Source organism: Manis javanica, chromosome 3 (assembly GCF_040802235.1).
Source record: "Manis javanica isolate MJ-LG chromosome 3, MJ_LKY, whole genome shotgun sequence".
NCBI lineage: Eukaryota > Metazoa > Chordata > Mammalia > Pholidota > Manidae > Manis > Manis javanica.
In genome coordinates, this window is record NC_133158.1 from 85,561,110 (window position 1) to 85,580,045 (window position 18,936).

At 34.2% G+C, this 18,936-nt stretch overlaps 1 protein-coding gene across 5 annotated transcripts in view; it reads right to left on the minus strand.

Annotated features, from left to right (window-relative positions):
- Window positions 1–18,936, minus strand: part of EPHA3 (EPH receptor A3) — a 371,224-nt gene that overhangs the window by 123,233 nt on the left and 229,055 nt on the right. For 3 of the 5 annotated variants that reach the window (XM_037001723.2, XM_037001722.2, XM_037001726.2), the window contains exons 4-5: window positions 3,517–3,672; window positions 2,509–2,844 (exon numbers count right to left, since the gene is read on the minus strand). In XM_037001723.2, coding sequence (XP_036857618.1) covers window positions 2,509–2,844; window positions 3,517–3,672 — 492 coding nt within the window. The remainder of the gene's footprint in view (window positions 1–2,508; window positions 2,845–3,516; window positions 3,673–18,936) is intronic. The other 2 variants (XM_073231799.1, XM_037001725.2) reach the window with 1 other exon arrangement.

Sequence of the window (18,936 nt, forward strand, 5' to 3'; positions counted from 1 at the left end):
CTTGATGAAATGTTAGAAATGCTTCTTGGACCTCAGTATCTCCAGCTGTAAAATGGGGAAAGGGGTGGACCTTGAAACTGCAAGCCCATGTGTTTTCTGTTAGTGTCCTCTATTCTAGTCCAGGATTGTTATGTGTTGTGGGATAGTGGAGTGGGGAGAGGGAAGGCAGATTCTATAACAGAGGTTGAAAATAAACAGAGCTGGATATTCCACTAGTGGACTGATAGTTTTCAGAACTGAAAGGTAAATATACTCATTCAAGGAAGAAAACAAGAAGTAGAAATTTACACCAAGTTACAACTTCACAGGTTTTTGTTTTGCAATCTGTAATTCTGTACATGTTTGAGTGATGACTTTGCAGATAAAATCTTTATGCTGAGACCATGCTTTTTATCTCCCAGCATACTTTGTGGAAGTATTGAGAGCTGAGAACTAACATCCGAATTTACAACATAATCCTCTACGATTTAGAATGCCCCTTATCGTGTGGTCATCACATCGTTTGTACAATGTAATCAAGAGGAAAATCAACAAACTCAATCTCACAAAGTAAATTAAAAAGGATACATTCATGTTTCCCCTTTATGTCCGTGTCAGATAGAGAGACTAGAAGGAATTTAAACATCATGGAATAATATCTATCACAGACATATCTTTCTAGTGGTAGGGAGCTCATTTTTCAAGGCTACCAGTCCATTAACCTTCACAAAAAGAAAAATAAAGCAAAACAAAGAAACACTCCCTGGAGAAATGGCATTGCTTCTAATCTTGCTTCTATATCTTACTGTGGAGATTTAAAGATAGAACAAGGCACCTCTCCAGGCACATGCAATGATAAAGTCACCCTGACATAAATACATAAAATGTCTAGTGGTACATACTGTAGAAAAATCTGTGATTTTTTTTTTTTTAATGAGAGAGAGTAACTGATATCTTCCCTGTCTTATCTTGTGATTTGTAAGTTGGAGGGCCAAAGCATGAACCCCATTTATTTGTTAATGTCTTGGCCTGCTCTTGGTTGACACTTTACCTAGATTCATTCACTGTATGTATCTGGAACTATTAGTCTCCTGATAAATGCATTGTCAGAAAGCCAGAGGACAGTGATAAGATAGGAATAAGGGGCTCTTATTTGTTTTCATATGTTTCTGTTTGACTTAGGAGACAGTTATAAAACAGATTGATGCTTCTATTTTAAACAAGGTAGAAAGTCAGCATGAAATATAGGATTTGGGAAAGCCATTTACCACATAATTATAATTCCTTAAAATTCCTGTGTTCATTAAATATGAGAAGCTATAATCACACTTTATATAGCAATAGCATTACTCATTATTTTTCTCTCACAGAAGAGAGTTAAATAAACCCAAGTTTCACATTTTAAAATATTATTAGTTACAAAGTTTAAATATCATTAACTGAAGCAAAGCAAAAGCATATGCAGGTTGGTCTGGGATCTAGTTTCAAGTGGGAAAAATTACAGATTCAATAAGCAAGACTGAAATAAGGATTTAGTTCATTTCATTTGAAAGTCATGTCTTTTCCACAAATATAAAGTTTCTTTATCATCATGAGACAATATTAAAGTGTAAGATTCTCATCAATCTAAGAGATCAGAGGCAAAGTGGGAATAAAAGAAGAATCTGAAATCAGAAAGTGACACAGTGAACATGGACTGTAATGGGTTATATTCAAAATATCTATCAATTGCATGGCAAGGGCACAGACCCCTCAAGAGTGAGGAGCTCTGGAGACCCCCTCTTCTATTTGAAGACTTATTCTTTGGTTGTTAGATCATGGGGGAGGATTGGGTGCAGCTGAGGCCTTTGTGCTTACAACCTCCCAATGCAGTGTTTTTTTACTTTAATTGTGAAGAGATTGTTCATGGAAAATGTAGATGGTGAAATCACCAAATAATTTATAATCAGAAACCTTTCAGATCAGTGATTCCAACTGTTCTCCACCAAGACTTCTTCACTACGATTCACCAGAAAATTCCATATTCTGAATTTTTTAATATAAAACATACTATCAAATAAAATGGGTTTATTTTCTTTTAAATAATCAGATAATTATCACCATCTGAGCTAATTAATACAGCTTCTGAGGAGCATAAAGAATAACTCTTAAAATTAGATAATTATAACTAAGGTAAAGATATTTATAGTTTTAAATACCCTGCATAACCTTTTCCAAGCTAAGATTCAATGTTGTTAAGTTATTTGAAATATCAAAATGTTTCAAGAAGCCCCACAAGTACTACTTCCAGAATCCAAATATTTAAAGGTTCTGAATTGGGAAACAATGGATTAAATTAGTTTAAAATCATCTAACAAATATGAATTATTCTCACCTGAAGAATTACATTGAGTTATTTAATATACTGCAACAATCTAAAACTGACAAAAGAGAAAATCCTGGGCTCTTTCAAATCTTTTTTTCCACTCTGTCAAAACTGTTACTTGGCTCTGAGACGGCAGGAGGAGTAAGCACCCAGCATGTACTCACCAGCCTGGTTAGTTGTGATGCTAACTGCCGCAAACTGTCTCGGCGGTGAGCTCAGCTCTGACACCCCGTTAATGGCATCAATCTCAAAAGTATAGTTAGTGTGTGCCAGGAGGTCTGTCACTGTCGCCGTGGTGTTGGTGAGTCCGAACTGTCGAGGGAGGAAGCGGACATTTGGGCTGCATGGCTCACACTGCTTTACATTCCACCCACATTTTTTACATATGATGTTGAAGGTAACATCTTTCCGGCCTCCTGTGTCCAGGGGCCAACTCCAGTCCAGGATAACCGAAGTCTCGTTTATATTAGAGATAACATTTCTTGGTGCAGATGGAGGCCCTGCAAAGTAGTTCAACAAAGATTAATGAGCCTCACCTTCTGTTTTCTACTACAAGGGAAATAGATAATTTACAATGGAACTGAAAGAAGTAAATAACCATCTTGTCTTTATTATATACTTTTAATTCGTCCTTAGAGGATGCATGAGCTTATAGACACATGGATTCAAGAGCACTGTCGTCCCCAAGCTATGAATGGGGGAGTTTTGACTCAAAGCTGAAGGTGCACTCGCAAAGTCCAACAAAGGAATTGACCACTAAATTCAATGCCCTTGTGAATAGTTACGAAAACTTCAGTATTAGTTTTATAAATCTTAGTCCTTTCTACCTATGACCTATGACCAATAGGTAACAAGAGGGAATAGAAATGTAAAAACACAAATCCCATGTCTATAACCTCCCCTATTCTGTCAAATGTAATGTAAGATCCAAAACAAGATACAGAAAATTTTCCTTCTTTCTGGGGGCCCTGTTGCAGGAAGTGCTTTAAAAACTAATTCATTTTGTGTGATAAATGTTGCATTTGTGGTGAGCCAGGCATGAAGAGTAAAGCAGAGAAAGCTTTCAATTTGCACATGGATAACAGAAGGAAATGGGCCAAATGCTTAAAAGAAAAAATAAATAAATAAAATAAAACAAACATGGAGGCATGGGTTGCAGCAAAACTACTCACGGGTACAAGCCATGGATGGAGGGTCTTTGTCTGCTCGGAAGTAATTATTCTCACACCTGCAGTTCACTGAACCATCTTCGTGAGTAGAACTGTGAGGTGGGCATTTGGCACACTTCATGTTACCATCTGAAGCTTTGTAGAAACCTGGTCGACAAGCTACAAACAAAATGAGTCTTTTAAAATTCTGTGATAATTTTGAAAACGTATTTTTTGAAAACAAGGAAAACAGATTTTAGGATTTTAGGGCGTACATGCATTATTAATAAAAATCCATTTTTTTCCTCCTAGAACTTACAGCAGCAAATAATGTGGCCCAGTGTAGATTCTCCACACAAACGTTCAAATTTGCACCAAATGTAAAGGGGGGAAAAACCCAAAGATTAAGAGTATTTTCGCACTAGGGTGTGATGAAATTTCCAGCTCATGTTTTCACAGCTTTACTTGGCATTGGACTGTTTGTAGAAAAAATAGAGCAAAGCCACGTCATCATGTCGCTAAGCCCTTTTTAAACATGATGCAATGCATACATTCTCAACACTGTACCACATTACTAATTGTTTTCTAATTGGTTTCTGTGTGTACAACTGCATCCTCAGAAACTGTAAGCAGTTGAAAGAAGAAAATATGGCCTTGTTGATATTTTAAGATTCTTAATAGATAGTTCTCATGAACTATGATATATTTTTCTGCCTAGAAAATGTTGTTTGTTACCTTCTCTGGCAATGAATAAAGATTTTAATACATTTCCTGTAGCATCTGCAATACATAGGGAAGTACAATTTCTATTTAAACTAATCTACATGTGAATTATTACTAGGTTAAAGCTTTTTTAATAACTCTGTGTCCTCGTCTTACTTTCTGGCCATATCTCTGAGTAACATGTTTTTTCTTAAGCCCAATGAACTGGTTATCAAATATTGATTCCAACTTTCCATTTAGTATTGACTATCTATTTACTGCATCAAAAGAAATATGCCTCTACTATATTATTTTCATTTAATCTCACATAAAATTCAAAATGCTATACTGTCTCATCTGATCCATTTTTATAATTACATTAGAAATCATAGGAAAACCCTAACAAGGAGTCCCTTGATATTCCTTTAAGAAAGGAATTTATAGTTCAATATTTTAAAGTTTTTCTACATCATCTTTGGAAGTCAATAATTTCTCACAGCACTAAAACTCAATTTCAATGCGATATTGAGATTTGATGGCTTAAAGCATTTACTTATACAATTTGCCATATAGATTTTATCATTGGATTCCAGAATTTCAGCTTCATATTCTCAGTGACACGTTGTTTGCATTCAAGTGAAACCTGTGAGGACAAATCTTAACTTTTATAATCATTAAATGAATTTTGAAAGGTAACACATTGTATCTATAATAGTATTTCTTCCTATATAACATTTCCTGGGCAATACATTGACAAGGGAAATATTCTGCCAAGACAAACAATTAGAAAAGCTTAAAATGATAGCAATCATTAATCTAGTCTTGCTGTTTTCTAGCTCTTATTAAGAACGGCTGGTCTAGGGACATTTTACACGAAATTGAACTTTTGGTGCTACATTGAAAGCTAGTTAAATAAATTCTATCGCCCTTACCAAATGTAGATTAGAATTATAAAGACTTGGACATTGTCCTTTAGCACTGGTTAGAAATGTCCAGGCATATCTCACATCATGCTGCCTTCAGGGGAAATGATTAAAGTATAAACAAACTATACACTTAACTTCTGGTTTCAATTTAGCTCATCCAGTGTCTTTAGATTCACAAAGAGGGCATTGCTGAGTCTTTAAAGATTAAGTTGCAGGGTTCAAATGTACTCTGTTTTTTTGTTTGATTGCAAGTTTAACTGCTCATTTTTATTTGAGGTTTTTATAATCTTCACAACATTTAGCATAAAGGTATTCACTAAATGTTCAATCACTTTTTGTTGATATTATAAATGGCTATATTGTGTAATACTTAAAGAAAAGACAAGACAGTCATACAATCACTTCTTATCTGCAGCACTACAGTACAAGATTTCTGATAGTAACTTGAAAGAAGCTATAATTAATAAACATAGAAGTTAAGAATGTGACCCAGACTAGTATCTAGACTTGACCTAATTATGACTAAATACTAACCTTAGAGATATATTATAGTAAAAGATAGGTAGGCACATAAACGTGCAGTATAATAAATATTTTCCAATCCCTTAGTCTTATTCAGGCTCTAAGTTAGCCTTGAGGTTATAAATGTCCCTAATTCTGTCCATCCATTTCGATTTTTGCAATCAAAAGAGGGCAACAGACATTCAACACAGGCCATGTGAAGCAAGAACTCCACTAAATCAAGCAGTTGGAAGAGACTATACAGAAAAAATCTCATTTGAGAAAGATCATGGAAAGATGGTTGGAGTTGGCCTATAAATAGCATAATCAAATTCACAAATAAATCAACATGGGAAGACAAACTATTAAGTAGAGGAATGTGGTGGGTACTGCCGGTTCCACATACAACATCCAGATGCTGCTTCCTGCTTGCTAGTAAGATCCTGATTTTGTTCAGAATTGTACCTTGCCAAGCACTTCCTTACTTAGAAGTACTTCTTAGACCTCATTGCAGATAGTGATGAATGGCCAAAAAGATGGCCAAAGAGATACAAATGGAAATCTGATGAAGGTCTTTGAGATATCTTTTACTTTTCCTAATAAGATGGTCCAAATGCAATTGAAGTTATTTCATCTATATTATTCCAGCATTCATTTTGGGCATAACGGCTTACACATGACAGCAAGTGAAAGGCCAAGAAACTCAAGAGAGATGTGTACCCTGCATTTGTTGATTCAGCAAGTACCTATCTCAACATTTCTTATAAGGTCAGATAATGAACACCCTGTTTGCTTAAATTACTGTGGTCAAGTTTTCTTTTACCTGCAGCAGAAAGTATTCCTAAATTATATAAAAGACAAGCAGAAAATCTGTTGAGACAATACAAATTAAGTAGAATTACAGCTTAATGGAGCTAAAAAGATCCTAAGAAATCACATTGGCCAGTATATGTTTTACATCTGAGGACTCAGAAATCTAGGATGTTAGGTGGCACACAGGACAGGCTCTGCTCTGCATCTTCTGGTACCCAGTAGCTAACTGATAGGCTTTAACCGCCTATTTATAGGTATTCAATGAATGCCAACTACATGCAGTGTATAATGCTAGTTTCTATAACAGCATCCTGAATTTTCTTTCTGAAGGAATTTTTATATGTACCATCTCAACTGAGTCTCACAACAGTTCAATTGAACTAATCAGGTCAGATACTAATCTACTCATTTTACAGATGGACAATTGAAGCAGAATCAGAAGGAGCATCATGGCCGAGGTAACAGAGAAATTCAGTGGTGTGATTGGAACAAGCAGTTTTCAGCTTTTAATTTATGTAAGTCAATTACTGAAAGTAAGTTATTTATTTTCCGAAACCATGGATTACTTTCCTAGTAGTTCTGAATTGTTGGCATAACACTGAAGAACAGTCATCTTAAAATTATTTAATTAAACAAATGCAAGTCATTTTTCATCTTTTCCTAGTAAGAAACTATTTCAGACACTGTAATGTTTTCTTGTATTTCTCTAAAATTTTCTGTCTATTTGATGTGTGACATTGTTATGGGAAGATGAGCAAGTGTGTTCTTTTGTTGGAAGGGAAAAAAGAATCTAACTTCAAGAACAGGATGACCCACTCTATGTGGGAGGCACACAAGAAAATTTTCCCTTTTGTGCTGTAAGCAGAATCTCTAAATTCTCCCCCAGAATTATACAACAGATTTATTCATTAACTGAATAATTTATTCACTAACAAAATGATTATGCTGGTAGGAAACACACTTTTAAAATGCATACTTGCTCTAAAAATTTTTTCACACCAATAAAAAGTCTTTCTCCTTTGCAGTAAATCAACTTGTGTTTAAATATCTATCTATATATCTTCTTCACCCTTCAAAAAATCTTTATGGAAGGATTTGAAACTTTACCTATAAAGGGCATAAATGCTGTTTTATTATCTTTGCTTATTGTAGTTAAAGCAATGATTATAATTTGAAAGCACCTCCTTTCCTTCATGAATGTAAAACTAGTGATATAATATCACACATTTCTCTCATTTAAGTTGTAGAGTCTGAGAAGGTTCAGCATATTAAAAAAGTCAGCTAAGGAGTAGAAAGTAGTATTTTCTTTTATTGTTAAAGGCAAGTCTTTTATAATTTTTTGTAGAATATCAAAGAAAACAGAACAGACAAGCTAATGCTAATTCATATTTATCCAGTTTTAAGCTTTGAAATAAAAAACTTCTGCTATATAAGCTAGAGGGTATTATGCTCAGTGAAATAAGTCAGGCAGAGAGAGACAAATATCAAATGATTTTCCTCATTTGTGGAGTATAACAATGAAGCAAAACTGAAGGAACAAAATAGAAACAGACTCACAGACTCCAAGAAGGAACTAGAGGTTACCAAAGAAGAGGGGTGGGGGAGGATGGGTGGGGAGGGAGGGGAAAAGGGATTGAGGGGTATCATGATTGGTGCACATGATGTGTGTGCAGTCACGGGGAAGACAGTGTAGCTCAGAGAAGACAAATAGGAACTCTGTGGCATCTTACTATACTGATGGATAGTGACTGCAATGGGGTATGGGGGGGACTCAATAATAAGGGTGAATATAATAACCACATTGTTTTTCTTGTGAAACCTTCATAAGAGTGTATATCAATGATACCTTAATAAAATAACAAACAAACAAACAAACAAAAAGATTTCTGCTATATAGCTAAGGCCTTCCCTGATGCAGGACACCTACTAAAACAATACTTAACTACAGTGGATATACACTTATTTAAAACCTGCTGCCAGGTAACAGAATTCTGATTCAGACCTTTCTTCAGGTAATCTAGTAGCATATGTTCTTGTCAGTCAAATGCTTGTAAAATTATTTAATATATTTCAATCCAAGGGTAGGAAAACCAAAAAGTAATTAAACAGTTTTAAGATTGTTTAAGTGGAAGTAATTTGCCACTTTTTTTCTTTTTTTGGTGATCCCAGAGATGTTTTATCCTCTTGCTGTAGTGGAAATTTTTGAACTAGCTAAAGTTAAGTGTGAAAGGAACTCTTATAATTGATTTTGTATTGATAAATCAAAGTAGGATGATCCATTAATGTAAATAAATAACCATTAAAAAGGGGAGGCATCACCTCCTCAAACCCTACTGGATATCAACATGGATTTATTAGAAATCAAGCTTATTCATGTTATGTTTGGATTTCATTAATTCTTTTTCATCAAACAAACATGCATGACCTAGGCATTTGATTGTGTGCAGTCTTACAATCTCAGCGTTAAAGGGGAGGCCAATTCCATATGGCACTGTTGTTTCAGAAATGGGTCTCCTCACTTGAGAATGTGAGTGTTAAGATATGTTCAATATGATGTTTTTATGTCATCTTCACCAAGAAATTTCCTGATTTCTTTTTCTCTATCTGAACACTTCAAGGTGCTTTCAGAATCTTACAGGAAGAGCACTGAAGAGGAAGGAGGAAATGCAGTTTGGTCTTGCTATTTAGTTCAGTCACTGACCAGGTGTCTCCAAGTTTTAATGAGGTGGTTGGAATAATGACATCTTTTTCTCTAAATATGTCTGAAGTTCCATTTTTAGTAATTATTATGAGTTCCCAGGTTAGACCCTGAACAACAAAGAGACAGGAGTTATTTCCTATCATTTTGTATGCCCGGTGTCTAGCACATTGTCTAGCACCTAGCAGTTGATGACAGGCATTTTTTAAAATTAATAATTAACTTGCAACCAATTATCCTCTCTGGATATCAATTTCCTCATATTTATCAAATGATGAGCACAGATAAACTTCTCTCTAAAAACTCTTCAGGTGAGACACTTTAAAAGGTTAATACTTTGTGTAACAAAATGTGTAGGATTCCTAGAACTTTCCAAGTCTAAGAAAAGTAGAATAAAGCAACTTCACTTTCATCATTGTCTTATGGATTAAAATCAGTCATTGAAATTGCAAAATCGCACAGGGCAAGAGGACAAAGACAGGAAGTTTCTTCTGACTTAAGTATACTTGCAAAAGACATGAGAATATTTTTACCCTTTTCAGTATTTTCCTGTATCAAAACAGTACTTCTTCAAAGGGCATGTTGATTTCATGATTGGACGGACTGAAAGATAAACTGGCTGCTAAACAAACAATTTCCAAATATTATACTTTCATCTTATCTGGTAGCACAAAAAAACTGTATTTGATTAAATTTTTCCTTTTATGTATCCTTTTGATAGAGTAGAATGTTTAGAAGTTTGGGAATTTCATAGGAATCAATAAAAATAAAAATATTGATATTAATTATAATTTTTGAAAAAAGCAATATGATATGATTTTTTTCTCTTTTAATGAGGAAAGTGAACACATAAAAAATACAATTTAAAAGAGAATATACTTCCCTTCTGATAGTCTGCAATGAGGATATATTTCTTTTTTCCTTGTTCATCAAGCTGTTAGCCCCTCTATTTTTAAATGCTGAGTTAGTGAGCGTATGCTTGCTTCTGCTCATTTACTGAGTAAACCCTGACACTTATTGAAAAACCCCAGGATGGGCCACAGTGGCACAAAAATGACAAAGTCCTTGTCAAATGTTAATTTTCTATTGAGAAACACTGAAAATATGAATAAGATAATAGAAGGGAGCAAAAATAATACCAAGTTGTAGTGAAGGAATTAGAAATATTTTGGAAATCTGTAGGTTCCATATTTATGAAGAAGTAACAATAAAACAGGAACTAAATACTATGGGTTAGTAGTGAGGTAAAAAAGAAAACTGCCAACTTTGGAAAATAATGAAAATGTATGAAATAGGGAGTATTATGAGCACTATATATACAATGAATAATAATTATAAAAAAGCTTCGAGATAGAATCCTGGCCTCATTCCCAAAGCACAGAGCACACTTTCCCTCTGAGCTGTAATTGATGGGTTTGAGTTCTGCTGATACAGAGAATGGGTAAAGTTACCACAGTGAAAGGAAAACAAATGCACTTAGTAAACCCTGGTGGCTACTGTTGAAAGAAAGTAGACAGCCTTTCAGTTGCAAAGTGAATTTTGTCTCTAGTTGACTAATGTGGTTGACTTTTAAGAGAAAACATGGTCCTAATTACGGGTTAAAAGGCTCATTTCAATTTGAATTAACTTTAAATTAAAAAATAAAGCTGTTGGTAAATAGGCCCTTTTAGTATTCAGACCTTAGCTGCATGTACACAGGGCTATATTATCAATTCCCAGCCGTAAACACAAACTAATGACCAGAACCAGCAATGACTAAACAGATGATTTCCTGGCCTTGCAATTCCAGGCCTGACAGGGTCTATTTGCCAGTACAAGGTCAAAGCAACTGTTTATTCCCAAAATGAGCTGCACTCAACAATCTTACAGGAACTCTATTCTTTGCCATTTGAATAGAGGTACAATGCTCTGAGGGAGGGCCAAGGCATTTCAATACACTGGAAGTGGCTCTGTTCAGTCATTACCCCTGCCTGCAATGTGCAGCGTTTACAAAGTGATCAAGTGTTTCCTTCTTCTGTTCCTTTCACTGTTCAATAAAAAATGCCTAAGGCAAAATGCCACCACACCATTAAACACAACAGAATCAGTCACCATCTAGTGTGACTCAAAGATAGCTTAGTAACAAGACTTTATTGTGTTTGTCACTGTTCTATCAGATTTAGCAAGACAGGTGCCAGTAATGCTGAAATATGTCTAATGTAGATTCACCACAAAGAGAATGCTTAAACAGCCCCTGGTTCAAAGCTCTTGAATTTTTGCCAGCTTCTCAGTTGTCTTCCACTTTTAAGAGCTGTGCTTCCCAAGACTATCACTAGTTGAATTTTTCTATCCTTATTTATCAACATTCAGAGAGGAAGATCCAGGAACTAAGTTTACAAAATCATAGGATTATATAAGTAATGAGCAGGGGAAGTCATTTTTATGGGATATTAGATTATTATGGTGAATGAGAAATGCATAGGATACAAATCTATACTCAGGGTACATTGAGAGACAGTCTAAAAAAGTTTTTCAGAACAGTGCCAGAAATTTTCTTTAGACCAGAAGGGCATTGGGATATCCAAGAAAATTATTCCTAGGAAGGGATCTTTAGATATTCCCAGGAAAGGATTTTGAAGAATGCAAATAACTTCTATGTCTAAATATGCCCAGCTAGGGATTAGCATTTTCCAGGCTGTATTGGAACCACAGCTAGAGCATGGGGACATCACCAACCTAGGATTCACCTTTATTAGTTAACATTAAGAGAATAGAATTGCCATCATAATTTTGTATTCACTCAGATTAGGAGTTTGAGATACAGGTCATGAAAACATTAGATGCTATTTCTAAAAAAATCTATTGTATATGAATGTGCAAAGAACAATTAGGTCCTGTGTATGTTATTATACACAAAGATATATGAACAATGATATTCATAATATTGGCAAATTAGAAATATTATCATGCCTCAAATTAGAAAGGTAGTTAAATTATGCTATGTTCATACATTTATGTGATGAAGTTAATGTCTCATATAGAAAGATGAGACATTTTTATGAGGAAAAGGCAAGATAATATGAAATTCTGCTTTTATTGTTTATCTGTATTTTCTAATGAACATTATCACTTATCTAATGGAAAATTTAAAAATTAAAGGAAATAACCTCCACAATGTTCAGTTTACACCTTAACACATTTTATAATCTTATCAGCTTTCCATTCCATTTTTATTTTGTGAAATTCATTAAAATGATTATTTAATAATATTATGGTTAAACATGGATGGATTTAAAATAATTCAAGTAGCCTAGGACAAAAAACTACTCAACTTCATCTATCATATAATTGACAGGTTATTTTCACTGAAACATAACATAGTATTCAGAGGTCTTCAAAATGTCTTCTGAAGAATGAATGCTCACTACCAATAAGTGAAAAAAATAGCAGCTTTCCCAAGAGTTTAGGGCAGAATTTCATATAATTCAGAAAAGATGCCTAGAAAAGCCCTCAATCAGTACTTGTCACTCTGATTATATATTTGGCACAACTAAGTAACAAAAGATTTAGAAACCAACACAATTTTTATTAATTAGGACTAGAAAACAGCTGAATCCCTACTATTTTCCATCTGAAATTTTGTTTTCATAGAACTTTCCATTTGTTTGATGATATATCTAAAAAAATTTTTTTTGCCCACATAAATTTAAATTCATGTTTAGTAATACCTGAAATCATCCACATGCATAGCCCAGCATCCATTTCTTATTGCCTTTGCTTTTTATCATCTGCACACTTACTGGCCAAAGAAAATTTCCACTTCTCAGTCCTTCTTTCCCAACTGGGCTCAACTCAATTGATAGGTGATATTATTTTGCAAGGTAATTTAGTTACTATACCTATCTATAAACTAAACACAGATATAATCACATTTTCATAAAACACATGTACAAAAAACATTCTACTCTTCAAAACTTAACTCCTGTTGTATAACTCTGGTGTGACATGCAAGATAATGGACACCTTTTTTTTTTTTGCTCCTGTATTCCTTGGCAACTATTAGAATGATTGGCTCATGAAAAGCAACCAACACATTTTAAAGAAGAATGGAAGTCTTTTCCATCTCTCCATACAATGTCTCAGTATATTTTCCCATATCCAGTCACTAGGTTCAATCATGAACATCTTAGCAGACCAAAGTTTTCTTTAAGCCGTTTCATGCTATGAATCAATTATGAAGTTTCATAATGGGAAAACAGAAAGATGATGGTCACAGTTAAAAATAAAATTATGTGTTCCATTATGTGCTAAGTTCAGAAATGTCTGATATATGTAATGTATACATACTAATCATATATGTGATTAACAATAATCAGATATCTTAAAGCTAGAAATAAAGGAGATAGCCCACATTTCTTCTGAATATTTAAAAAAAATGCTTGAATTATGTTTAAGCAAATATCTCCAGAATAAAAGAAAATATGAAGGATATTTACTGAAGAAATTTTGTTACTAAATGAACATATTAAGTTAGTTGAAAACAACTAAGTGAATTTCCAACTGAATAATAATAGCAATCACAGTATGTATACCATTTAACCATAAAAATGAGGTCCATCATTTTCTGTGATATGTACTCAGCAATAAAAGATTTATGTGATATATAAGGGACAGAAGCAAAATGTGGGAGGTAGAGCATTCTGGGCTAAAAGCCCTGAGGCAGGAAAAGTTTTGAGAGTTTATGGAAGTGAAAGAAAAAAAGTGTCCTGTTGAACCAGAGAGGATACATGGGTCTCACATCAGTCTGGGGTGGTTTGCAGACAAATCAGGCCATGCAATGCCTTGAAGGTTATAGAAAGGGCTTGTTTCCATACAGTAAGTGTTGTGGGAAGTCACTAAAAGGTTTCATGTATGAAGTACACCATCATCAGATTGACATTTCCAAGAGATCATTCTTGCTCCTTGAGGAAAATGTATTGAACTGATCCAAGAATCGAGCAGACAGGGGACTACTAAAATAATCCAAATTAAAGATGATGACATAGACAAAGAAATACTCATGGACATAGAAAGAAGGCATACATTTGAGAAATATTATGTAGATGATATTAATAGATAATAGAATGAATGCAGAGCCCAAGGTGGAAGGAAGCAAAAGGACTGTCGTCTAAGTTTCTCGTTCAATTGGTAGGTGTGATTCCTATTTCCCAAGTAGACTTCCTAGAAATATGGGTAAGTTTGGATATATTACATTGAGTTAGCCAAGTACATATTTGCTGCCTCAAACTGTGTGTTATTTTTATAGTATTTGTACTGCAATGAAACAGATTCTAATATTTTCATGTTAAACAAAATGCCACATTTAGTTTTCTTCGTCAAATAGGGTTTTGTTCATTGACACCACAAGAAAACGGCTGTCAAAAATATGGCTTTCCAGATAATCCAACATTATTAAATAATAGAGACCTTTTTGTGTAAAAAAAAATACAATAAAACTCGCTGGAGAAATCTCTCATGTTACAGATACATTAGGAAACCAAAATGTATTTACTGAGTTGGGTGATTCTTCTTCTCAGAATATGCGGTAATTAAACCAGAATACTGACCAGAATACAGAATTAAAACAGAATACTGAAACAGGTACTTGGCTTCAAACACAGAAAACCTTTGTTTCATAGACTCCAATTTTTGCCTGATTTTGCTAATATACATTATTTATCACAATAAAGGAAAGGAGAAAAATTATGAGCAGATCAACAAAAATCTACCATGACTATTGCACCAACAATTTAAAATGAAAAGTCAGTGCTGAAAAATCAGTAGGAGATATTATTTTCATGCCTGTATTATAATTGTTAAGAGCACAGGTTCAGACTGCCAAGGTTCAAATCTTGGCTCTGTCACTTACTAGCTACATAGTTGAACAAGTTAGAAAGCTTCATGTGTCAGTTTCTCTATATCCATAAAATGGGGTTAGTAAAAGAGCTCTGCTAGTATTTCATAATAATTAAATGAGAGAATAGTAAGTTTCAAATACATATTATGAATTAGAAAATATTAATATTTATATAAGTATACATTTACATAATATATACAAATATTTTTAAAATCAATGATATAAATCAATAGGTTTATCAGTATATTTGAACACTATTAAACCACATTTGCCTTTTCTTAATTTTCTACTGGAAGTGGATTAGGCATTAGTATCTTCTTGTAATACCATTGCAACATCTTTGTTTGTTAAAGTTACACATTTTTTCACAGGATTCACAAAAATACAGCATCTTTTGTCCAAGTAGCTTATTGATAGCTGTTGGGCCAGTCCTTTGCTATATCCAATATTTCCAACTAAGACCCTGGAGATTTCCATAGATATAGTATGTCTACACAGCTTTTTATTTAACATAAACAAACGAGTAATATTTTGTTCTTAGTTCTTGGTTGATATGCCAATCCATTTCATCACACATGACTAATGCCTTTACTCTCCTTTGAAATCTTTGCATTTAAAAGACCAACACTGAATGGGGCCCCTCTGGGGTAATTTATATGATTAACTCGGACTTCATAGCTCAAAACTTTTTTGCTTCTTTATGTAGATTGACTTTTCCTACTCCCAATACTGGCAATTTCTTTTTATTTTTTTTTGACTGCCACATGCACTAGCAAACACTTACAAACTTGGCTGACTTCCTTCCACTTGTCCTCACTTCTCAAAGGAGCCTTCTTTTACTGAGTTTCAAAACATATCTGACTTAGAAATTCTTCAGTTTTTCCTGAATCTTATTTCCCCATAAGTACAAAATGTTGCTAAGGTGATGCTGATCTTTTTAACTTTCAGCCACTTGTCCAAATCTGTACCATGTTGGCACTGACCAATGTCTACTCTGTCTGATAGCTTTTCTGACAGTTAATGAGAAGTAAAAGGCTAGAGCTATTAGTCCAAATCCAAGGGGATAACTGTCCAGATTACAAAAACCACATTCACATATGGCAATAATTGGCAGGCTCTTTTAGGTGATCACAGTATTATTTCCAAAGACTCAATGGATACTTGAATAATTCTTTGGTGCCAAATAGGAAACTCTACTGACTAACGTAAGGACATACTGTTTTTTTGTACAATTACTTTTTTTTTCCCCCAGTGGATTTTTCCAGTGAAGCAGATTAAGTTTAATAGTTTATACCCGAATTTATATAATTCCACAAAAATTCTAGACTTAACTCTATGGCAATTGAAACCTCAGAAATAAGATACCTCAGCCCTATACTTCTTAAGGTACTATAGATCAGTCCCATACTTCATAAGGTACTATAGATTTAAATTAACAGATGTTTATACAGCAAAATACTGTAACACTAGGAGCAGCAGTTCAACTTTGTAAATATGCATATTAAGCATATATAGCATTTATAGAATGCACTTATAACTAATCTTTTGCATTCTTTTGATTTTTTCAAAAGCACAACAAAGAGTCTATTTCTGTTAAGGAATTTATCAATTTAATTTTTAGAGATTAAATTTTATATATAATAATTTACTGACAATTCTAAACCTGCTCCTTTCTCCAAGCTGGTTTACAAAGCTCTATTGGACTCCTTTTTTGTTTCTCTTTAACTTTTTTCTGTTTTCCCACACTTGGTAATAAATTAAACATTCCTCAGTCTCACAAGCAATCAACAAATGAGTAGGATATTAAATTGTAAAAAAATAATAGACATTTAAATAAAATGCTGACTTAACAAAATAGTTTCAGAACATTTCTCAGAGACAAAACTACTTTAACTTATATTAATATTCTGACGTATTTTTATTTTAGTTTGAACTATTGTGGGTAAAATTGAAACATTTCCAGAATATCTCGCCTGGCTTTGGTACATCTGCATATCAACAGGCGTTCAGAAGAGGAAGAAGTATGGCTTTAGTGCATTTGTATCTTTCCTCAGGGGTGGATAATTTTATCTCCATACCAATGAGTAATTACCTGGGCAACAGAGGGCTTATCTGTACCTGAGAGGTGACGGGGAGGGCCAGTGTGATTGCTGCTTGAGCAGAGAAGATGGCGTGGGACTGCAGTTTGTGAGCAATAAATGGGTTTTAAACTTTATTTCTCCCTTTGATTTTGGTTTTTAGGGGTATTTTGCCCCAGGATTTCCTTTTCCCGGACTTACAACTATAAACACAGCTTCCTTATTCAAATATACCCTTTCATATAGGAGGAATAACAGTCCCAGATTGGAAGGCAGTAGACCTGTATTCTAGTCCTGAATGACCCTATCTAGCTAGGTGCTTGTCTTACATTGAGGTAACTTGACCCAAACCCTGTAGACAGTGGGTGGTGGAAATAGACTAGACACCAGTCCACTTCCTCCAATTCACATGCTGCTTCCATTATTTTCATAGCACAGAATTTTAAGAGCAAACAACAAATTTTTCCTACATCAGTTTATACTGCATGGGTGAAGAAGTTTTGATAATAGTTTACTCTACATACCCCATATTGAACTCCAGGAACAGTTTAATATGACAAGTCAGTGGTGGGAACTTCCCTGTGGAGAAATAGAAACAAAGCAGCACCCCTCCCCAGATTTATATTGTCAATCTTCCTCTATCAATTACTATAGGTACAAGATTGACTTTTCAATAGTTAGGATGATATCAATTCTGTTTTAGGAATTCCTTTTCAATTTGACTTCAAGAGAAATTTATAGTAACTCTTCATAGAGACAGGTTATTACTCATCACATGAATAAAGTAATTTTAGTCAAAGAATAACATGTCTGACTATTCTGTTAATAACATCTCTAGCATTCTATTAATGGTTTTTCAGAAGTTGTAAAAGATGTTCAAATACATTCTGTGATGTATCTCTTTATCATTGCTAGCAACCTAATAACTAATTTTTATTAATCAAAATCATAAATAAACATGATTACGTTTAAACAAAAAATAAGATCTCTTGCCATGTTGCTCCATGGCTTTAAAAAGAAGTTCACAGGTTGTTTTACTTAAAATCCCATATCCTAGAATAAATAGACTTTCTCATCTATTTAGCATTGGTCTCCCAGGATTAGAAGATGACAAGATGGTTCAGTGATTACCCTGGAGAATGTTTCCCTTAAAGCAAAGATAATAGCTCCATAGTCACCCTTAGTTTCTTATCTCAAGTTACTCTTTTCATTTGCTGAATTTCTATTCCTCTGTGTCAACTATAACTTGAAAATTAAACACCTTTGGGACACTAGGGACTAGCATGAGATGAGCACTATTTTGACCACAGCTGGAGGCCACTGAAATGCTGCTGCTCCAGAAGAAGCGAAAGGCCCAGGCTTCATGGGAGGAAACGGCAGGGAGCTGGCATTTGTATCTGGTCTCCCCCATTATTTTCTATTTCAATCCTTTGTAAATTCATATATGCCTATTATTTCTTCTAAATATTGCTAATAAAATAAATAGCATGATAATACAAATAAAACAATTCTTCAAATTATGCAACGTTTTCAATATCAAAAATTTCTAGTGTACAAATTCGGAGTTATTTTGAATATAGCTATTGCTTAAATACATACATTTTTTACAACAGAACATCAGTTTACACAATCTGAGACCCCCAATTTCACACAAAGAATTAGCCCTTGGACAAGTTTAGGGCAAGGCCCCTCCTCTGGATAGGATTTTGATGGGCAGCATCATTGTGCTTAGCCTCTACTTTCTCTCCATCCTGGCTGGCTATGTAGTTCCCCTGCTTGTAACTTTAACCCTTGTGTATGTGGATGCCTCAGTCTTAGTATGTTACATTCTCATTACCTCTCTGTGGGACT